Below are 20566 nucleotides of genomic sequence, written 5' to 3' on the forward strand. Positions count from 1 at the left end.
GCCAACTCCCCACAATGAATGCAATCATTATGTACTGCAAATAAGTAATAACAAAAAAGATTTGGTTTCAGATGAAAGTTTAAGTGTGCCTGTGGCATGTATCCACATGCCTTACAGACCTGCACGGAGGATCCACACCTTTGGTGAGCTCCACTGGTGCAATCAAGAAAGACAATGTATGTTCTTTGATAGGGCTTTTGGTACATAAAAATGTTTCGTATCTGGTAAAAAGTAGCTTTCATTTTGTTTTTTATCTAAGGTGGTGGCACAGAACATCTGGTCACATTTAAGACTCACAACCCTAAATGCAGTCTACTAGCGGTTGGCAGGACCCGGTTCCTACCGTGCATTGTGATATAAACATGCCTGTGCCTATGACTGTGCTTAGGCCTTCAATTCTCTTTCAAAGAATGCCTCTCCTCCCACTTCTTTAAAAGTTATGGCGGGATGATCTCAAAAGTGTGTCAAGTGGTGCTGGTTCTTGGTAGACAAACAAATCACGCTGGGGAAAAGGAGAATGTATCTGTGTTCGTCACCGCTGCTGAGATACCACTGTAGCTGAACGCTTGGGCCCTGAAGTGAGATTGCCTGTGTTCACAGCCTCGCTTTACCATCATCATGCTGGGTGAGCTACAGCAAAGTATGTAACCTCTACAGTGTCTTTTTTTCTTGATTTATTTAGGGAAAATGATGATGCTGCCTCATGGGTGGGATGATTGTATCAATTAAATGAGTTACTCAGATTATACTATAAAAGATTTAATATTAATATAATTACTTTTTACTGAAAGTCTAAGTAACAGGCATTATATTCAAATGCAAACAGAAGTTTTTCATTTAATAGTAACTGAGTAAAGCCTCAAAATATCCACGTATTACTCCTGGGAACACAGCCTAACAGGCTAGAGCATGCCCTCACATTGCATTATTTATTTAACTGAAGAGAGGTGACTCAATCTAGACTTTTCAGCTGGAGATTTTGTGCACCAACCTTTGCATCAGGTACAGTGCTTGTTGGCATGCGCAAGGCTCTGGGTTTGATACTCAACATTACAAAACTAAAAATTATTTGGCTTTGGAAGTCAAACCTGAGTGTCTTGTACAGAAGGAAGGGAGTTTTCACCACTGTGATCTCAGCTGGATGACTCGTGGCCAGGTGGCAGAAAGGAAGGTGACCTCAGAAAATTTACAAGGGAATTATCTGCTTCCCTGAATCTATGACAACTATCTAAAGAATCACCACTAGAAATTTTCTGATTTCCTGTTCTAAAATGGACCATCAGAGGTGCCATTTAATCACACTGAAATAGTGATAATAACATTGTACTTCTTTGATACAGAAGCAGTGGCCGCCTACCTCCTCTATTCTGTTATGACTTCTGTGAGCACTTGCACATTTTCAAGTTTCCTTGGGAGCCAGCCAAGAATAACAGTCAAAGAATATTTACATAAAAATAAAAAACGCTTCCCTATAATGCTAAGTTGGCATGCTCTGCAAACTGCTGTGGTCAGCAACCTCAAGCATGTAGAACAGTCAGAGTTAGTGACATTTGAGGATATGTTGGAAATAACATGAGGGGTGCAAGGCCCAGATAATGCCAGGTTGGTCATCTTGAGACACAGCCAGTCCTGTCACATACCCTGGAAACTGGAGCTTTGGTGTATGCCCTGATGTCATCACCCTAAAAGCTGGCAATGCCTTCTGGTGGCTGCCCTTACCCTGAGCAGCTGGGTTGCAGCTATGGATATCACCTTGTTCTTCTTACAATCTTTTTTAGCCTAGCTACTAAAGTGATTAGATAAAATGGACTTAAAATTGTTTTTCCTCTTACAGGTGAAGGGTGTTTCCCGCTGAGAAGATGAGGAACCTGAAGGCATATCTGGGTGAAGCAGAGATGCATATTAGCAAAGATTGGTTAGGTACTGGCTAAAACAAGACACATTGCAAATCACTAAATATTTGGTAACAACTTTCAAAAGGGCCATCCATGAATAGCAATGAGACTGCATGGGCCCACCGATGTTACTGCTGCACTGAATTTCATGGGTAACCAGAAAGCAATTTACCATGCATGAGTCAACTGTCCCGGACTCATAGCCAGCACATATCATCCGAGTGGTGATGGTCTTCATGTCAAAGTAGGACTGGCACTGCTCCAGGGAAATAATGCGGACCTCTCCTTCTTGCAACTTGAAAGGCACTGAATTTTAAAAAAGAAGAAATAAAAAATACATAAGATAGTAACATGATTCAAAAGTCAGGCTAGCCAAATGTAAAGTGAACAACATTACAGGAATGTGCTTGCATCAAAATAGCCACCATCGTCACTTGAAATGTCATATTAAAGACAAGATTTGTTGGGAACCAAAATGGCTAATTAAAACTATTCTTCATGTGATGTCATTGAGGAAATTGAGGCACAGGCTGGTTAAATAACTTGGCTGATGCTTTGTCCTTCTTATCATGTGCTATGGCAAAAACAACAGCTACTTGAATGAAAAGGGGAAAACCAAGCCAAGCTCTGCTCCCTGCGTCCGCTCAGCACGTCAGTCCTGCTCTGCAAAACCTGAGGAGACCTGTTCCCTCTCGAGGGGAGAGCTTGCCCTGAAAGTGATGAAAAGACCACATCTCATTATAGCACTCCAGTGGCCATTATTTCATGTGGGAAACTTTAGTCCTAGAGGATATGATAGAGAGATGTCAAAAAGGCAAAACCAGCCCTCGGTGTGATAGAAAATGTGAACTTCTTGCCTGAAAGTTCTTTCAGACAAACAATGGATTTCATGAAACAAAACAGTATGAACCTTTTACTGTTTGGCCAATACACAAAATAGACAGATAATTCTTTGAAATGGTTATGGGAAACACTCTATACATACCTCCTGGCCAGAAATAACCAAATTTTGAAAAATCAGTGAGATGTAGACAGTGAGTGTGTCATGAATTGCCAAGGAATAATGAGAAAATAGCATTTATTGGATACTAGTGGTAGGCCAGGCACCTATACTATATATCTGCCAGGCCCTATTGTTTTTAATCTTTACCACAGTCTTATGAGTTAGACAGTTGCTACCATTTTTTTTTTTCACTTTGTAGCTAACTAGCAAGTGATGCTGTTGGGGTCAGTCAACTTCCGGAATGAATTCCAACTTTAGCTCTTCATGCTAAGTCATAGCTGAGGTACATGCCCTACGCTACACTGTTTCTCTGACAAGGAGACCATGGAAAGAACACAGGTAGAGAAAACAAAGTATATTCTGCTTTTACCTTAGAGTACTAATCACAGCTTTTAGAAACCCAAGTTGTGCAGGAATGGTGGTATCATGTTTAATTAACAGTCTTCAAAATTCTCACATGGGACCTTCTGAAAACGTTACTGATTTTTGTCTATTGACTTTTCCTTTAAATCAACAATTAATCATATAAAAAGAGCTCAAAATATATCTGATTAAATGTGAAGAAAAAAATATTCCTTCAAACTGGTAGTCCCTAAGGCCAAGAATAGAGGCATTACCACCCTTGAGAGCCATGGCATTATACTTGATCTGCTTCAGACTGGCTGGCACTCAGGTAAAAGAAATATCTCATTGACCCAGTTCTCATTCTAAACTTTAAGTCACACAGAATCAGGAAGTTCCCTGGGGAGGGAGGGAGAATAAGCAGTACAAAGGTTTAATTTCAGTGTATTTCATATGTTTAACTCATCTACAGAGCCAATCAATTTGCCTCCTAGATGGGCTTAACAGCTGTTCTGTTAGATGTAGATAGGACAAATCTTAACTCCAATCAGACTGGAAGTGAGACCATGCAACTTGACCATAGGAGGGGGATTTTCCTAGCTGCTCGATAGAGCCTCTGTGAGATTCTCCCTACAATAACCCCAAACATCGCTAGAGTCAATCGAAAGCCTGGAAGTTTGAAAGGTCTCATTTCACCTAAAAGCTTCAAAACATCAGCAGTGGCTCCCTGGACAAAGAGTCAGAGAAAAAAAATTAATATTGCATCAGAGTTTGGCAGATTTGATGGATTAGTAGCGATACAATTGGCTTGGAAGAGAGAATATATGTAAAAATAAATAGTAACCGTTTGTGGCTACATTTTCATAAATGAAAATGGGAAATTATGGGCAAACATTAGAAAGCAATAGTCAATTTCAGTTATAAGCTGATGGGTATGAGCTGCTGAGGACGCTGGCTTACTTTTGTTGCCCATGTGGCCCCAGCCTGTGATGTAGCAGTATGTGTCTGGCTCTAGAGCCTGCCCTGGGCTAGGTAAGCAGATGGGCCGGACGTAGCTTGTCTCATTGATGTCTTCATTCAGCTCGACGATGCTGATGTCATAATCCACCACTGCGCGGCTGTAGCGGGGGTGCAGGATGATGGTCTTCACAAGGCGGGTCTGCGTGTACGTGGACGGGTGGTCCAGGTTGTTGATGCCAAGCACTACTTTCCACATGGCAGAGTTCTCTCTCCTAAAGACATAATTCAAGAGCAAATGCACTTTGAAGGCAGTAAGATTCAATAAGATGCCCATTCTGGTTTGACTATTGTCTCCTTTGGAAGTCCTGTAATGTTTACAATGCTTAAGTTTTATTGGTCTTGTTCTCCACTGTTTTGTTCAAGTTTATAATACCTAATGAGATAGACAATTCTTTTTAAGGAAACAAGAGACATTATGGTAACCATTGTTGATAACCTTGTACTCTGTTTTTATATCATGTGCTATGTCTATCCTTGGTTTTGACTGACAGCTTTGTTTTGCCATATTTGACTTTATTCTCTCCCCCCCCCCAAAAAAAAGTAATAAGAACTAAGGAGTAATAAAACCCAAAATGTGTAAATTTTGTTGTAAAAAAGAGAAGGAAAAAAAGTGCTCTAAAAGATACAACTGCAAGTGTGTTTAGGGGTGTTAAATAGCTGACCATATTAATGTTTTTGGTTGGATCATTGAACACAACTGTTTGCAGTCTCACTGTTTGAATGTCCACTTTGTATGCTTTGATACTGTGACTTGAGCAACTATCTCTAAGATGATAATGTGTAATCTATTAACTGGTGATTTCTTACTGTTTTTTTTTTTTTTTTGTAGTTCTGTATTACTTGTACCCTTACACCACTTTTTGTTTTGTTTTTTCTCTTTTTCCTTTTAAATAAAATTTTTTAAAAAAAGAGCAAATGGCATCTTCAACTCGATCTTTTTTAATTTCAAGTGAGCTTTCTCTAAAATTTTATTCACGTAAACAATTACTACTTCCATGCCTACTCTGCTGTTTGCTGAGATAAAAAGTATTTATATAATGACCTGAGTGTTTAGCTAAGTATTATTGTTATGGAAATCAAAACTCAGGCTTCAGGAATGGGGATTAATCTTGAATATGTAACCTGTTCACATTTAAAGGGGAGCAGAGGAGTTATTTTTGTTGTTGAATTTAAAAGATACTGAAAATCCAAGAAAAAAAGAGAGGCAAAGCGAAAAAGGAGAAGGAAGAAAAGCCAAGACTTGAACAGTCTTCTCTAAGAAGGGGCAAGTGCCCTGGAGAAATGTCAGAGTTTCAGGGTTCCTTCTGCAGATGTGAAGACAAGGTTACATCCAGTTGTCAACCTCATGATGGGTTGCTCTGGAATACTTGTCAGCAATGTGTCAGTCAATTTTCACCCAAGAATGTTTCTTCCCTTGTCACAGGGGTCTCAGCATACTCCAGAATGTCCTGTAATTGCCTGCCTTTCCCCCTTCTCCGTCCTCCTTTCCGGGTCCCAAGCTCAGCATTCAGTCAGTGCTGAAGCACCTGGGACCCCGCTCTCAACCTCCTCTTTTCATTCCATGTCCCCTTGATTTTACTTGTACCCCAGTAACTCCCAGATACACATCACCGGCTCCTGAGCTGCAGACCTGAATGCCTACTTGTAAAGCCGAGGTTTACTGAGGACTGACCACATATCAGGTGATGCCTAAACATTCAGAAATCATTTCACATTCATGCTAATACTTACACCTACCAATGAGCAGTCACATTTTTTTTTCTCTTATGTCCAACTCTCCATGCATCAGCAAGTCTTCTCCATTATCACTTTCAAAATCATCCTGCATCTTATTGTTTCTCCCTCCTCTCCCACTGCAATCCGAATCTAAATTACTCCGATCTACGTGGGCCACTGGCGTGGCCTCGAATCTAACCCCTTGTTAGTCATTTGCCTCACAGGACTCAGAGTGTCCTTTTAAAATAAAATTAGATCAAGTCCCTCTCCACTCAGAATCCCCCAAGAACCTTATATCACAGAGGAGATAAATCCTAGACTCCTGCTCCAGGCCTCCCGGGCCCTAAATGATGAGTCTTATTTCAGTCATATGTACTTTCTTTCTATTTTTTGGACATGCCAAAGGCATCTTCAATCCTGGGATTTCCCTCTTGCTCTTTCCTCAGTCCTCACATGTTCCTGCCTTTACTCTTTGACTTCATTCAAGTCTCAGACCTCACCATCCCAGAGCTATTTTCCCCGACCACCCGAGCTCTCACTGGACCCCATGACTCTCTCTATCCTTGGCCGTGCCTTAATTTTCTTCATAGTATTCCCTGATGTCAGTGGTAGTGATGCATCTCTCTCTCTGTTCTCACTCTGTCTTGCCCCCCAGAGTGTCAGCTCTGAGAAAAGGTTGTTAGCCTTTCCCCCCACTGTATCCATGCAGTCTATTACCAAGATTGTAGTAGGTTTTCAAAAAGATTTATTTAATGATAGCTCTGTGTGAGTTACTTTAAAACACTTGTCAATGGCAGAATTCAATCATGTAACCAAGAGCTGTTTTTCACCCCTTCCTTTGTGCTTTCTTCCTTCCACAGTACCCCCGACCCCTCTGCAGTGGCCAGGATTAAAGGTACGGACATGTGTTGGACTTTAGAGTTGGGGAAGGATGGAGCTTTCATGTGAACATTTTCATATACTATGGGCTGCTGAGCCATCTCCACTTGGAAGCTTCTGATTAAATCAACCAAAATAGGCAGATTTGAATAATGTAAAAGTCATTTTTCAACCCAGGTTGAACATGAAATCACCTGGGGAGTTTTCAAAATGCTAACATTTGTGATTACTCTGTATCAGCTGAAACAGAAGCTCTGGGCTGTGGGTTGGGAGCCAGTATCTTTCAAGCACTCTTGTTCCTTTGGCAAGCCTTTAGTCATTATCATGGCAAACACCCAAAAGGCTGAGATTTCAAGAGGGTTAGGAAGCACAGCCAACTGATTTTTGTGTTGTTAAATGTTTGAGCCATATCCCACTCTACACAGGAATGTATTCTGTACTTTTCCATTTTACTTTTTATTTATATATTAGGTTTCTCATGTAAGAGAAACCTTGCACTATTTGATCTTATGGTCTGGTTTATATCACTTAGCATTATGTTCTCAAGAAGTTTCAGCTTTCCTACGAATGACTAGAATATCTTTTCTCTTTTTTTTAGTGTAACTATCTTAACTATTTTTATATGCATATATATACACATATACATATGTTATTTCTTTCAGCTTTTCACACTAATGAGACAATACAATGTTTACACATGTGTGTCTGATTTATTTCACTAATTATGGTCTTAAGTTGTACCTATTTGTGTATAAAAACCTTTAGTTTATCCTTCCTTATGACTGAATAGTACTCCATTTTATATAAATCTATTCTATTTTAAAGAAACAATTTTAGAGCTATCAAAAGCTGAAAACTGACATCATCATTGAATAGTTACAGGTATGTAGCAATTCTTGTATGCCAAGCATTACACTAGACATTATAATAGTAAGCAAGAAAGATATGAACCATGCCTATTCAAATTGTAGAATTGAATAAGAATGTATAATTAAAGAAACAATTATAATACAGAGCACAAAGGGCACTTATGCGCATTACAAGATAATGTTGTAGAATTAGTTTTTGTTGCATAGCATTGCTTCTTTTTTTTCTCTTCCATCCTTTCTTCCTCTTTTCCATTTCCTCTCTTCCTCCTTCCTTTCCTTCTCCCTTTGCTTCTTTATTCCTTTCTCCCTTCTTCCCTATCCTCTTTCCGGTTGCTAAACTATAATAGTAAGCACAGGGCCATTTAAGAAATTTCAATATTCACTTGAGGTTTTATTGTTTAAGACATCTGAAATCAAACAATAATTTATTATATGCCTACTTAATAGCTTCTTATCCTTAACCAGACCTCTAAGTTCTGGCTGTGACAAAACTCATCCTTCTGCTTAACTCACAAGTAATATCCCAAGCACTGAACATTCTCAATTATTTGTAACATGAAATACAAAATTATTTGTAAAATGAAATAACATCAAATTCCAGACTTAGTTACCTTTTGGGGTTACATGTAATTCTAACAGTAAAAACTAAATGTCCATAAAACTGCTAAATGTTATTAACTTGTATCTCAAAGTCTTGCTACATGATCAACTGTCCCAATCACATTAATATCTACCAAAAGAGAAAAAAGAAGAAAAGTACACAAGAAATACACGCAGTTTTAAAAAAAATCAGTGGGGCTGGGGATTTAGCTCAGCGCATAAGCGCCTGCCTCGCAAGCAGGCAGTTGTGAGTTCGATCCTGATACCGATAAAAAAGAAAAAAAAAATCAGTGATGATGCTATTCTTTTTTCTTCTCCTATGACTATGATATGAAATTAAATCTCTTTTAATGTTTCTCAAACAGGTCTGGAAAGAAACAGGGAAACAACTGCCTATAGTTTGAAAGGGGCACCTGAAGGGAAGGAGCTGTGGGATGTGGTCTCTTCCCATGTTTCTCAGGTGCTACAAAGAATGAATCAGGAGTGAGGCAGAGACAGCCCCGCCTCTAGGTGGAAACAAAATAAAGAAAGATGATTTCAGGGCACACAAATGCCACGGAAGGTTAATACCTGTTCAAAAGTACCCAGCGGAGAAATACACGGGAGTGGGCGATTACCGTTTGGTTATTCCATTCAAAAGAGGTCAATTATGGTAAAGTATAAAGAAAAAGTACAGCTGAAAATCCCAGCAGAGTTTGGACTACACCCCCCCCTGGCTATCAGAACTCAAAAGCAGCCGCAAGGAGCGCTGGAGCATTCTTAAAGAAGTTTGTGCCAAGATCTTCATGATCTACAGTGATGGCATAACCAGGAGCAGTCAGGTGACAATCCACCAACCACAATGAAGGCAATTAAAGAAAACATTAACGGATATGTTTCTCCTTTCATTCTTGCTTCTGGTACGTTTCATTCCCTGAGACTCAAGTTTAAGTCTAATTTTCTTTGTTTTTATACTACTGCCTCTATGTTACTGTACTTTATAGACAACTTTGAGACAGTAGAATTTCAACTTATAATTCCACAATCATCAATTTTAAAGAGAAAACCCATCTACTTACACATCTCAGATGCATTATGACACTGAGGAATTGATACAGGAATCTAAGTACAATATTTCTGGAGGCAATAACTTGTTTCTCTGGTTTGGAATTAATTTGTTACACTCTTATACATGAAAATGTCGCATATTCACTTAATTACAAATTTAAAGTTTAATTATTTTCTTGTGGTGGGGATCAAACCTAAGACATTGGAAGCACTCGACCACTTAGCTAAATCCCTAGTCCCAGCCAGCTTTTATGTTTTTATCTTTTATTAGAAGCACAAAATTTTCCTTTTTATTACTCTTGTGATTTAAATATCTTAAATTTAGTTTTTGCTTTGTAAATGTAACAAAGAAAAGTTAATATTTACAATGAATAATTATGAGAAATTATCCTTTTTACAAGACTTACTCCAAAATAGCAGAACCAAATGATCATTTGGAGAGAGTCTGAAGGTTACCAAATCTGCACTAAGTAAAAAATATCACATTAATGTATCATAGCAGTTCTACAAGTTATAGGAACTTCTGACTTCTGTGCTTGGCCCTTCATATTTTAAAAGCAGTATTTTTATTGGGTGAATAGGCTTTAAAATAAAATGGTGTCAAAGGAAACACAAGAAAAAGCTGGGTAGTTCAGTACAGAAATGCATTGTGTCAGGCTGTATCTCCCAGGTGGGATGGGAGCTAGAGGTCCATATAAAACTACAGAACATGGGGAATTCTGTTATCTCAAGGTCCAGAAAGAGCAAGAATAAAAAGGAGTATGTGTGTAGTAAATACATACCCCGGACTTCTGAGAGTCAGATTTCAGAATGTTTTGCTAAAAAGATAAATATAATAAGGTTTCCAGAGATTATTAAAGAAAACATAGCTCAATAGAAATGGGAACATTAGGAGTCACCTTACAGAAAGAGTCAAATCTCTACGCTTCATCACAAATATTACAGTGAGTCTGAAAAATTAAGAATTATCTAAATAGTAAATGTGACTTCATGAGGATTCTGGAGATGGAAATTGGAAAGACTATCACGAACTGCAGCATGAAACCAGAGGAACCATCAGAAAGTCTTAGCATATACTGAGCAGGAGTTTGTTTAAAAAGAAAACATAAGAAAAACACCAATGACTTCTCAGTGAAATATTGTGCGAAAAGCAAAGGGAAAATTGCTATCTCTGTGGATAATTTAATCTTAGTAAAGAACTGAAACAAAGTAGAGCTTTGCAAAGTCTTTGAATTACTCCATTCAAGGAGAACAATTTTCAGACAATATTTAGAAGATTCATCTTCTATGTGATTAAAGAGTATGCACAGGTGCTTTAATTCATTGAAACATTGGACAGTTGTGTTGTCCAAAACACGCGAGGAGTTGGTGGGAAGCCACTGAACCTCTGTAGATGAATTAACATTTCTATACATATATAACATTGGATTGCTATAATTCCAACTAGTGAAAGAACTAAAAATGGGATTAAATTAACAAATACCTGCAACGTTTGTGAAACATATAATTGTTTGATCAGTGAGAAAAAAAGAGAAATCAATTGTTTTCATGTTGGTAATGTAAAGTAGGATGTTTAGCACACATTTTAGTGAACATCTCATGAAAGCAGTCAAATACATATTTAAAGCAGTCAAATATATACTGTTTGAAGTTGGTAATGGTATTACCAGTTAGCCATAAATTCAGGCTGTACTGGACATATATATTTTAAAAACACTAACAAATATGTTCATGTATAAATCAATACTTGATGTCAATTTTCTCAGCTATGAACAAATACTAGAAATCATGTGATTAGATCAGTGAGGAAAGATGGACAATAAGCCAGGAATTGGTCCCTAGAGAACACAGTGACACACATTTGGAGGAGCTGCAAAAGAGATCTTTCATTATTCTAGAAGAAAGGTGAGGACAGTATTTCAAGGATGTGGTGATCAAATACTGTGGAAGCTTCCAGTGAGTTGAAAATTGAAAATTCACCACTAGATTTGACAAAATTAAAGCAGATAAAAACTTTAGTTAGTGTTATTTCTTTCTGACCTTGGTGAGAGCCCCACCAGAATGAGCAAAGAAGAGGCTCTGTGGAAAAGTGGAGACAGTGGCTCTTAGGAGTTTTAGCATAAGTGGGAGCATACAGGGAGCCACAGCTGAAGGTGTAAGCAATGTCAGGAAGAGGGGATTTAAATCAGTGACCCAAAGGCATGATTACTGAAAGAGAAACTGGTGCGAACTAGAGAAGATGAAATAAGTTACAGTGAACACATATTTCCCATCATAACTCAAGGCAAATTAGGAGATGTAGCCAAAAATAGAGAGACTTCTTTAGAATTAAATAGGAAGCAAGGTGAAAAGTATGTATTTTATCCATAAAGTACGAGATGAGATCAGTAAGAGTGATGGAGATTTGGAGAGAGTTGTTTCATTGTGAAGGATACAGGAAATGTCCCAGGGTGTGGGACACTCATTTAAGACTTATCACATTTGGTGTAGCTCAGTAGCATGAGGTGCTTGATACTCTCCAACAACAGTCAGCTGGTCAGGTGCAGGTAGCAAGTCTGCACGAGCCAATTCCAAACTGATTCTGGTTATAAGGCTGACTCAAGAATATCATTCTTTGTTCAAATATACTTTGCTAAATTTAACTTGGCTAGCTTTATAAAAAAGTGTTAAAAGTAGGAGCAGGTGAGAGTTCCACTTCCTGTAAGTCCCAGAAACTACAGAGGTTGGCACAGTCCTAGCTCATGATGGAGAACCTGTGTCATGCATACCACAGCTGGGTGCTTGCTTTCATTGAAAACTAAGAGGTTCATCATCATTGGGCTAAGCCAACTCTTAGACCTGGATATTTCACACTGTGGATGGGAAGATGGCAGAGAACACCACCCTAAGGGATGAAGCAGTTAGGAACATAAGGGCAGCTCAGTCACCTACGGATTTTTAAATCACATTTGTTCACTTTATAGTGATGCTGGGAACTAGCACCCATGCGAGGTCTGGATTAAAACGAATATTTCTGTTTCAGTGAAAATTATCACTGAAAGAAATAGACCAATAAAATGTGAATGATTTGCATAGTTCATAAGCACCTAAACAATAAAGCAGTGATCACAAAGACACAGGGTGGCCTCAGTAAGAAGAAGATGGACTAACCTCAGTTCCTTTGCTAAGTGTTTTCAAAGACAGACCAAGTAACACGAGCAAGTGACACAACAGTTTGTTTTCTGGAAAATGAGCCAGGAAGCAATTTAGAAATAAGTAGACTAATACTTAGTAACAGTCAGAGTCCAGCTGAATTGAAAGTTAGGTGTGGCACAAAGCTGTCTCGTTGGGTGATGCTCTTGCTCAACTGTGAAGAGCAGAAATGTCAGGTTAGAAAAGTTACTGCTCACATGGAGGTCTTCCTGGTGTATCTAGGAGAAAGATCAAAGTGAAAGGATTGAAGGTCCTGGTGAAGGACCAAAGTGATGACCCAGACAACTAGGTAAACTGGGGCGAAAAGGAAGTGAAGAAGATAGTCGGAGATAATGGGAGAAAAATAACCAAAGACCTTGTTGGACTGAACAACTGGTGCAGTAGAAATCAAAATATGCTGATATGGCAGGGTGAGGGCTCTGGTCTAGCAGAATGACAGTCTTGGATGTGTTTCCTGAAAAGGAATCACACACTGCTGACCGTTACTAGCTGTGTGCCAGCCTAGAGAATTTCTCTCCCAGTCTTTCAGGGGTAGGAGAAGGCAGGTTGTTTGTTAAGTTACCCCTGAACGTCAAAGTCTTTCTTCCTTCAAGCTTTAGAGGATGAATTGGTCTTGAAGCAGGTGAAACTTGATCTGGTCAGTTTAGTATCTCATGTTTTAAATTTTCATTTGGCATTTTTAAGTATCTCTCCATGGAAGAGCAAAACAAATTGTCTGTTTTCCACCCATATAATTAAAAGAGACAGAAGACTGACAAATGGGTCATGCTAGGCCTTGCCAAAGCATGGGCTCAGGATATGATGTAAATCCCACTAATTACAACAATTGATGGCCCCAGAAGAGAGTAATCCTTACAATTAAAAGTTCTAAAGGGCTTTGGTGCCACTAGAGAGACTATAAAATGGAACTGAGTTTATTAGAATACATTCAAGCAAAGGCTTATTTGAAGTTAGGCAATTTCTGATGTTGCATGGATACACAGCCGCCTCTTGACAGTAAAGTTTAGTATTCAATGAAATTTGACCAAGGACTTTGATATAACCATTTCCTTAATTATAAACACATATTTCTTCCCAATTGCAAGGTTCCTCCTTAACTTCATAGACCTGTCAGTGAAAAAGGAAATGACACAAGTGGCATATGAACTTGGATTAACTAGCACATAAAAAATGCTGTTCCCTTACAGATCTGTTGGACTCATTTAGGTAATCCCCTTTTGATGGATGTGCCTTTGCTAGGAAAATCTTCTGCTTATCGTAGAGTTACAAATCAGAACTGTTATAAATATCTAGAAACATCTGGCCCCTTCTAAAGCAATAACACTGCCATGTATTTCTTGACACACTACACAGACTTTTCCAATCATCCTGTCTTACATGTTAGAAGTACCCCAAAAGAGGCACTGGTTTGATTCTTATGCATTATTTTTCCAAAAGTGTAAGCAAAATAACTGGATATACACATTTCCATTTTATAAACATTATCACATTATAATTTGATTCTCTGTTTAAATTTCTATGGGCTCACTAGGTTAGCACTTCAAAGAAAACCCAGGTGTCCATCTCTGCCATCCCTATGTAGAATTAAATGCACATTCTGATTCTCTGTCCTCTAGAAGCAAAAAGTATCTGAGCCTTTGTCTTTCAGTACCAGTGTGTAAGTAGCTTTATCTAAGGTTTATAGAAGTAAGTTAAAATAACTCCATGATGACAGTAAACATCAGTTGAGGGACATCAATTGAGGGACAACAGAAAAGTGGTAAATTTTTATCAAACAATATTATTTAGCTTTCAAAAAGAATGAATTGGAGCTATATCAATTAACCTGAAGAGTTGCCACATGAAAAGAGCAACCAAAATGCTAAAGAACACAGTGCAGTTTCAAATGCTAAAAACAGACAATGACACCACATGAAAAACGAATGTGTCCATATCTGTGGAGGAACATTCACCAGGTTGCTTTAGGGTGACCAAGAAGTAAAGGAAAGAAACTGTAGAAGGGCTTAAATAGTGCTAGCAAAATGCAAAAGTACCCACATTATAATGCTAGAGGGAAACACAGAATGTGTGTTTTTAGCAATATTTTTTTTAAAAGAAACATTTACATTTACCAACATCCTAACAATTGATACCAGGTATGGTTCTTAAGGTTTTCCACAGTCCATCTCACCTCACACTCATACCCACTCTGTGACGTAGTGAGTGACAGGAGAGAGAGTTGGTTTTGTTTTGTGGGAGAAATCTAATTCATATAGATATTAGTATTAGTGCCTTCCCAAATCACCTCTCATTGGCTCCTGCATCTGAACTTCACTGTATTATCTAAATATATCACCTCTGTTTAAATTCATATGCATATAGTACACTTAAGAAGTCAAGAAAAGAGACTGATTCTGGCTGAGGAATCAATCCTCCAATTCCTCTCTACCTAGAACATGAGTCCTAAGTACTATATATTCATTGTCGGTCACTGACAGCACATATAGAAGCAACACAGAATGTGGATAGAAAATTATCTGCCAGTAAAAGTACTGTTTCTGGGAAAACATGCAGAAGATTGACGAGGCCCATATATCTCACCATGTATTAAACTAAAGTCAAAATAGCTCAAAGATCTAAATGTTAAAACAGAAACAATCTGCTGGAAGACAAAATGGGTAAAACCCTTAAAGATATGTATATAGGCATAGACTTCCTGAACAGAGTCCCAATGGCAAAAAAAAACAATACCGATAATCAACAAGTGGGGTCATATCAGTTTAAAATGCTTCTGCACAACAAAGGAAAAAACAAAGAAAATAAAGAGACAGCCTACAGAATGGGAGGATTTTTTGCAAGCTGTTATTCAGAGAAATAATCTCTAAAATATTCAAGAACCCCAAAATAAAAAAAAACATCAGTAATGAAATGAATAGACATTTCTAAGAAGAATAACAAAGAGCCAATAAATACATGAAAAAATAATCAACATTCATGACCATTAGAAAAAGTGCCAATTAAAAGATCACTGAAATTCCATCATACTGCAGAAAGAATGGCTATCATGAAGAAACCAAATAATAACAAATTCTGGACAAGGGCTCACATCAAAAGGAACCCCACCACACTGTTGGTGGAGATCCACACTGATACAACTACCATGGAAAACAGTATGGAGATTCTCCAGAAAACTAAAACTAGGAACTTCATTTGACCCAGTTATTTCCCCTCTATCTATCTCCCTGGAAGAGTTAAAGACATCATATTACAGTGGTGCATGCATGCCCATATTTACAGAAGCACAGTTCATAGAATTAGACAAGGCCATGTGCCCAACAACAGATGGATGGATAAAGAAAATGTGGTATTTACACAGAGTGGAGTACCACTCTGCCCTACAGGAGGATAAATGGGTCATTCGTGGATAAATTTATGCACCTTGAGACCATATCAAGTGAACTAAATCAGACATGTAAATTTAAATATCACATGTTTTCTTTTACATGAGAAACTTAAAATATAAATAAAGAGCAACATAAAAGATAGTAGTAAGTAGGGAAATTGCTTTCAAATGGGAAGAGGATGGGGAAAGGAAGAGAGATGCAGAGAGAAAGCGGATGAATAAAATTGAGATCTTTTATGTGTATGTACCAGTTCCATGCAGTGAATGTAATCATCATGTAACATAGGTATTTGCCAAGAAAACTTGGAAAGAGATAGCTGTGAGTTTTGTACCTGTGCCACTGAGAATCACAAAGCGACAAAATAATCAGATCCAAGCAAAGGAAAAGATGGAACTTACCCCTCAAAACAATGGGCAACTGTCAGAACCCACTTCTTGGCAATGAGGACACAGCCACAGATGTGCCCACTGGGCTCGCTCTGCAGGGAGCACTGCCATGGCCACCTTCCTGGGCGACTTGTCCGGCCCCCGAGGATCCTCTTGTTCATTCGGGCAGCGGGGCGACGCCCACAATCTGCCAAGAAGCAGAAGGCACAGCTTGCTAGCTGCCAGCAACCCCAGCTAACCCAGCCAGATGCTTAGCTCTTTACATACAAACGAACTTTTTCCCCACAGCCAATCCAGTCAAGTTCCTATCCGGTTGTTCCACCACAAGTTTTCTCACCTTCTTTAGTACACAGAAGAGAGATCTTATTTCTGCTGGGACAAGCCTGCCTAGAATTGGAAACATAAAATGGCATAACACTGAGTCACTTATTTCCTATTCACTTCAAACATTTGCCAGGAAAAGTAAGACATAGATACAACTGTTAGGGCAAGTCATACTCTTTGAGAAATAATTATTCTTTCTACCAGAATTCCCAAGGTAGAACTGTTGTCAGATATCACCATGGGGGCATATGGAGATGCTATTCTTTTAGAAATTTATTTTAGTTTATTTAATATCATCATAATATAATTTCCTATTTGTAGCAAGAGAAATTATTATAAAAATATTTTTGCATCATCTTGACTGATGTGACTACTCATGATGTTGACTCAAACTATGATTCTTAAGATAGGAAAAGGATGGGGTATAGGGTGCCTCTGAGAATCCATGCTAAAGACAGAGCACGTCAGATTGCTGTGCTTATGGAGAGGAGAGTGCCCCCCATTAAGAAATAGGCTTAGAAAAACAAAATACTACTTTAAAAAATTAAAGAACAGATAACAGAAATGAATATTGGAATTGGAAAAATCTTACCCAAAACTGTCAGGGTTAAATTATGGGTGTATGAGATATTGACAAGAGGAAAGGGAAATTAAATTGATTCCATATAACTCTAGATAGCCTGACCACAACTACTATATAGAAATTATAGGAAGTGTGACTCAGGAAAGGAAGAATTTTCTAAAACTCTCAGGGAAACTTTGAAGGTAAGAACATGGTCTATGTTTAAGGACCTCACAGTGTGGTTATACAAGAGACTTCAGATTAAATCTTAATTACTAAGTTCTTTTCCAACCATGAAATAATTATTTGCAATATAAATTAAAACAAAAAACATACCTTGCAAAAATAGTATGGTGTGCTCCTAATCTCCTAAATTAAAATCCTAAATCTCCCAGATTAAAAAAAAAAAAAAAGAAATTCATCCCTAAGCATGTTAGTTCCACATTCATTTTGGCTGGGCTCAAACTTGCTGATTCTCTCACCTGAGCCCCTCAGAGTGCTGACATTACAGGTGTGCACTACCACACCCAGCTAAGACGCCATGATTTTGAGGGTGAAACCTTGTACTTGCAAGGCTACATAATTACAATTTCATTTTGCAGCTATTCTGTTATTGGACTTTCCAAGTTTTTAGTTAAGATTACTTCAATTTCCCCTGCTAATTCCATGTAACATCTATAGGAAAGTTGGACATGAGTGAGACTCCAAGATTAGAAGACAAGCTCCTTCTTCTAGCCATGATATTTTTGGTAATTATGATTAAAGAAAGATGTAATTAGCCAAAAGAAAAAAAAAAACTATGTCTAGAAGGAAGAAATTAAACCATCATTGCAATACAAAGACCAATAGCCATTCTATGGAAGCTCTTTATTGATGGAACAAATTTGGATTATCTTATGTTAAAAATCGGAAGTAAGACCCTGCTGATAAACTATTGATCCACAATCTGACTCCACACGGCTCTTATGAAAGATGTCTTACCCAGGTACCAGAAGTCTGTGCAAAGCGGTCCCACTGACGTTCTTCCAGTCGGAGCGTAACCTCAGCCACTGCTGATTTTCCTCCTCTTCTGGTATTGACTCCGTCAAGGATGGTTCTCTGATAGAAGGTAAATGCTAGGTAAATACTCAAAATACAACGATCTCTGAATTATCAGCTATTTTCGGATCTTTGCATTCATTCTTTTTCAAAAAGAAGCATTACATTAAAAGTCAGTATTTCAAGGAGAGATTTTAGGTTAGGGAAGATTTTCCAAAGAACACAATTAGTACAAAAGAAAGTTATTAAAAGTATGCAAAGGTAATAACGATCCAAATTATCGCAGCTGCTTTAGTCATTCTCCTTGCTAACATGTACTTGAACTTCATGAGGTGTCAGAATTCTAATGCATACAATGTAAAAGTTCCATCATCCAAAATATAAGAGCAACTTTAAGCAAGGAGGTGTAAAATACAATTTATCTAGCTGGTTTTTCTTATCCTCTTTTCTTGCCCTTTATAATCCATTGTAATAACATATTTTTTTTTAAAAAGAGAGAACTAATGGTCACTATCTATCAGACAGTATAAATTGCAAGTGGAACTTCTTCAACATATTGTGAAATTTTCATACACAAAATTATGAATTACAGAAAACTAAAGATGGGAATTAGACAATATTATTCTGCTCTATGTTCTCGCTCAATTTCCACCAATACTTTTCTCTAGATATTTCACTCCATTGCTCCGATAAATGTGGTTACACTGTATTGAGATTTAAACTCTTAGATATCCAACTGCTTAGGTTTTTATATAAGTATTCGCTCTTTACAAAATAATTGGTTCTTCCTTTATTCAATCCTCATTAAAAGAAAGTCTTTCATATTTTTAATTTAAATAAAACATAACCACCTGGTGTTTTCAAGGGCAGAAATATAAAGGGATTAGTTTTAGACAGGCAGGAGGGCTTCTTAGGGAATAAAATGAAGGGGGCGGTCATACTGTTAGAGTTGAAGGCAGGGAGAACAGTGCTTCAAAGGAATTCAAATCAGGAAGGCTCTACATTTCTTTACAAATAGGAGGCAGGTAGCTACCCTGATGAAAGTTGAGAATGGCAAGGGAGTGTGAGGATGAAGAAAGTCATGGACATATGAAATTATTCCCTGGCAAAAGTGTTTGGGGAAATATATCATAGACAACTTAAAATTCCGTCAAGTATCATTAAGGGAGGTCCCAACAAACCTGGGAATAATGAAGTTCTAGCATAACTAATTTTACATCATTAGTGATTTTCTTTTTAAATAATTGCCTTTTTTAAAAAAACTGAAGTGTGGATAAAAAAAACAAAATTAGATTTCAGTGGCATTGAAAGAAGTTATCATTTCACTTGATTATTTATTTAAAGTTTACTGTAATCACATAATAGAAAACAAAAGGAACAAAAATCCCCCCAAATTCTTCTATTTTTAAAAAGGTAAGGAAACTCCTCTAAAGAAAATACTTATAAGCCAAATTTTTAAAACAAAACTATCTCCAATAAAGAATGAGCTCTAATAATAAGCTCAAATTATTAGATTATTAGACAACTTCACTATAAGAAGAGTTGCTCAATATTTAAAGTGCTCAATGTAATATTTTAATATACATCTACATTGTGAAATGGTTGTTAGTTGTAAAATACATTGCTATTAATATACCCCATTGTTTCAAATAATTACCATGTTTACGGTGAAACTTAAGATCAACAATCTTAGCAACTCTAAGTATACGATATTATTACATTGTTATTGTACTTTACAGTTGTATTTCAGAACTTACTAACCCCACACAACTAAATTTTTGCACCCTTTGGTGGTATTTCTTCATGGCTGCCAATCTCCCAGTCCCTAGCACTAATGGCCTGCTTTTAGGTGTTGACATTTTTAGATTCCACGTGTAAGTGAGATCATGCAATCTTTGTTATTCCATGCCTCGCTGGTTTCACTTAGTATGCTATGCTGCAAGTTCAAACAAATTTTCTCAAATAGGATTTCTTTGCTATTCTTTTAAACTGAATAATATTCCAGAGTGGGTATCACATTTTCTTTGCCACTCATTCATCAATAGATGCTTTATAGACAGGTTGTTTCTGTATCTTGGTTATTTTGAATAATGCCACAATGAACATGGGAGATGCAGATAATTCCTTGAGATTTAGATTTCATTTCCTTTTGGTGAATACTTAGAAATGGAATTATTGGATCTTATAGTACTTCCACATTTAATTTTTTGAGAAATTCTCATACTAGTTTCCAATTAACATTCTTATTGACAAATATACAACCATTTCCTTTCCTCCATATGCTTATCAATGCTTTTAATTTTTTATAAC

At 37.6% G+C, this 20566-nt stretch overlaps 1 protein-coding gene across 2 annotated transcripts in view; it reads right to left on the bottom strand.

The window, feature by feature from the left end:
• Corin (corin, serine peptidase) overlaps nt 1–20566 on the bottom strand; it is a 266984-nt gene that overhangs the window by 4635 nt on the left and 241783 nt on the right. For both annotated transcript variants that reach the window (XM_063240622.1, XM_013154236.2), the window contains 5 exons: nt 18200–18316; nt 16670–16719; nt 16345–16519; nt 4201–4472; nt 2068–2201 (listed from right to left, as the gene is read on the bottom strand). In XM_063240622.1, the coding sequence (XP_063096692.1) occupies nt 2068–2201; nt 4201–4472; nt 16345–16519; nt 16670–16719; nt 18200–18316 (748 nt within the window). The remainder of the gene's footprint in view (nt 1–2067; nt 2202–4200; nt 4473–16344; nt 16520–16669; nt 16720–18199; nt 18317–20566) is intronic.

The sequence above is a fragment of the Cavia porcellus genome, unplaced genomic scaffold, assembly GCF_034190915.1.
Source record: "Cavia porcellus strain 051 isolate PalLab524CR breed Dunkin Hartley unplaced genomic scaffold, mCavPor4.1 scaffold_30, whole genome shotgun sequence".
Classification (NCBI taxonomy): Eukaryota; Metazoa; Chordata; class Mammalia; order Rodentia; family Caviidae; genus Cavia; species Cavia porcellus.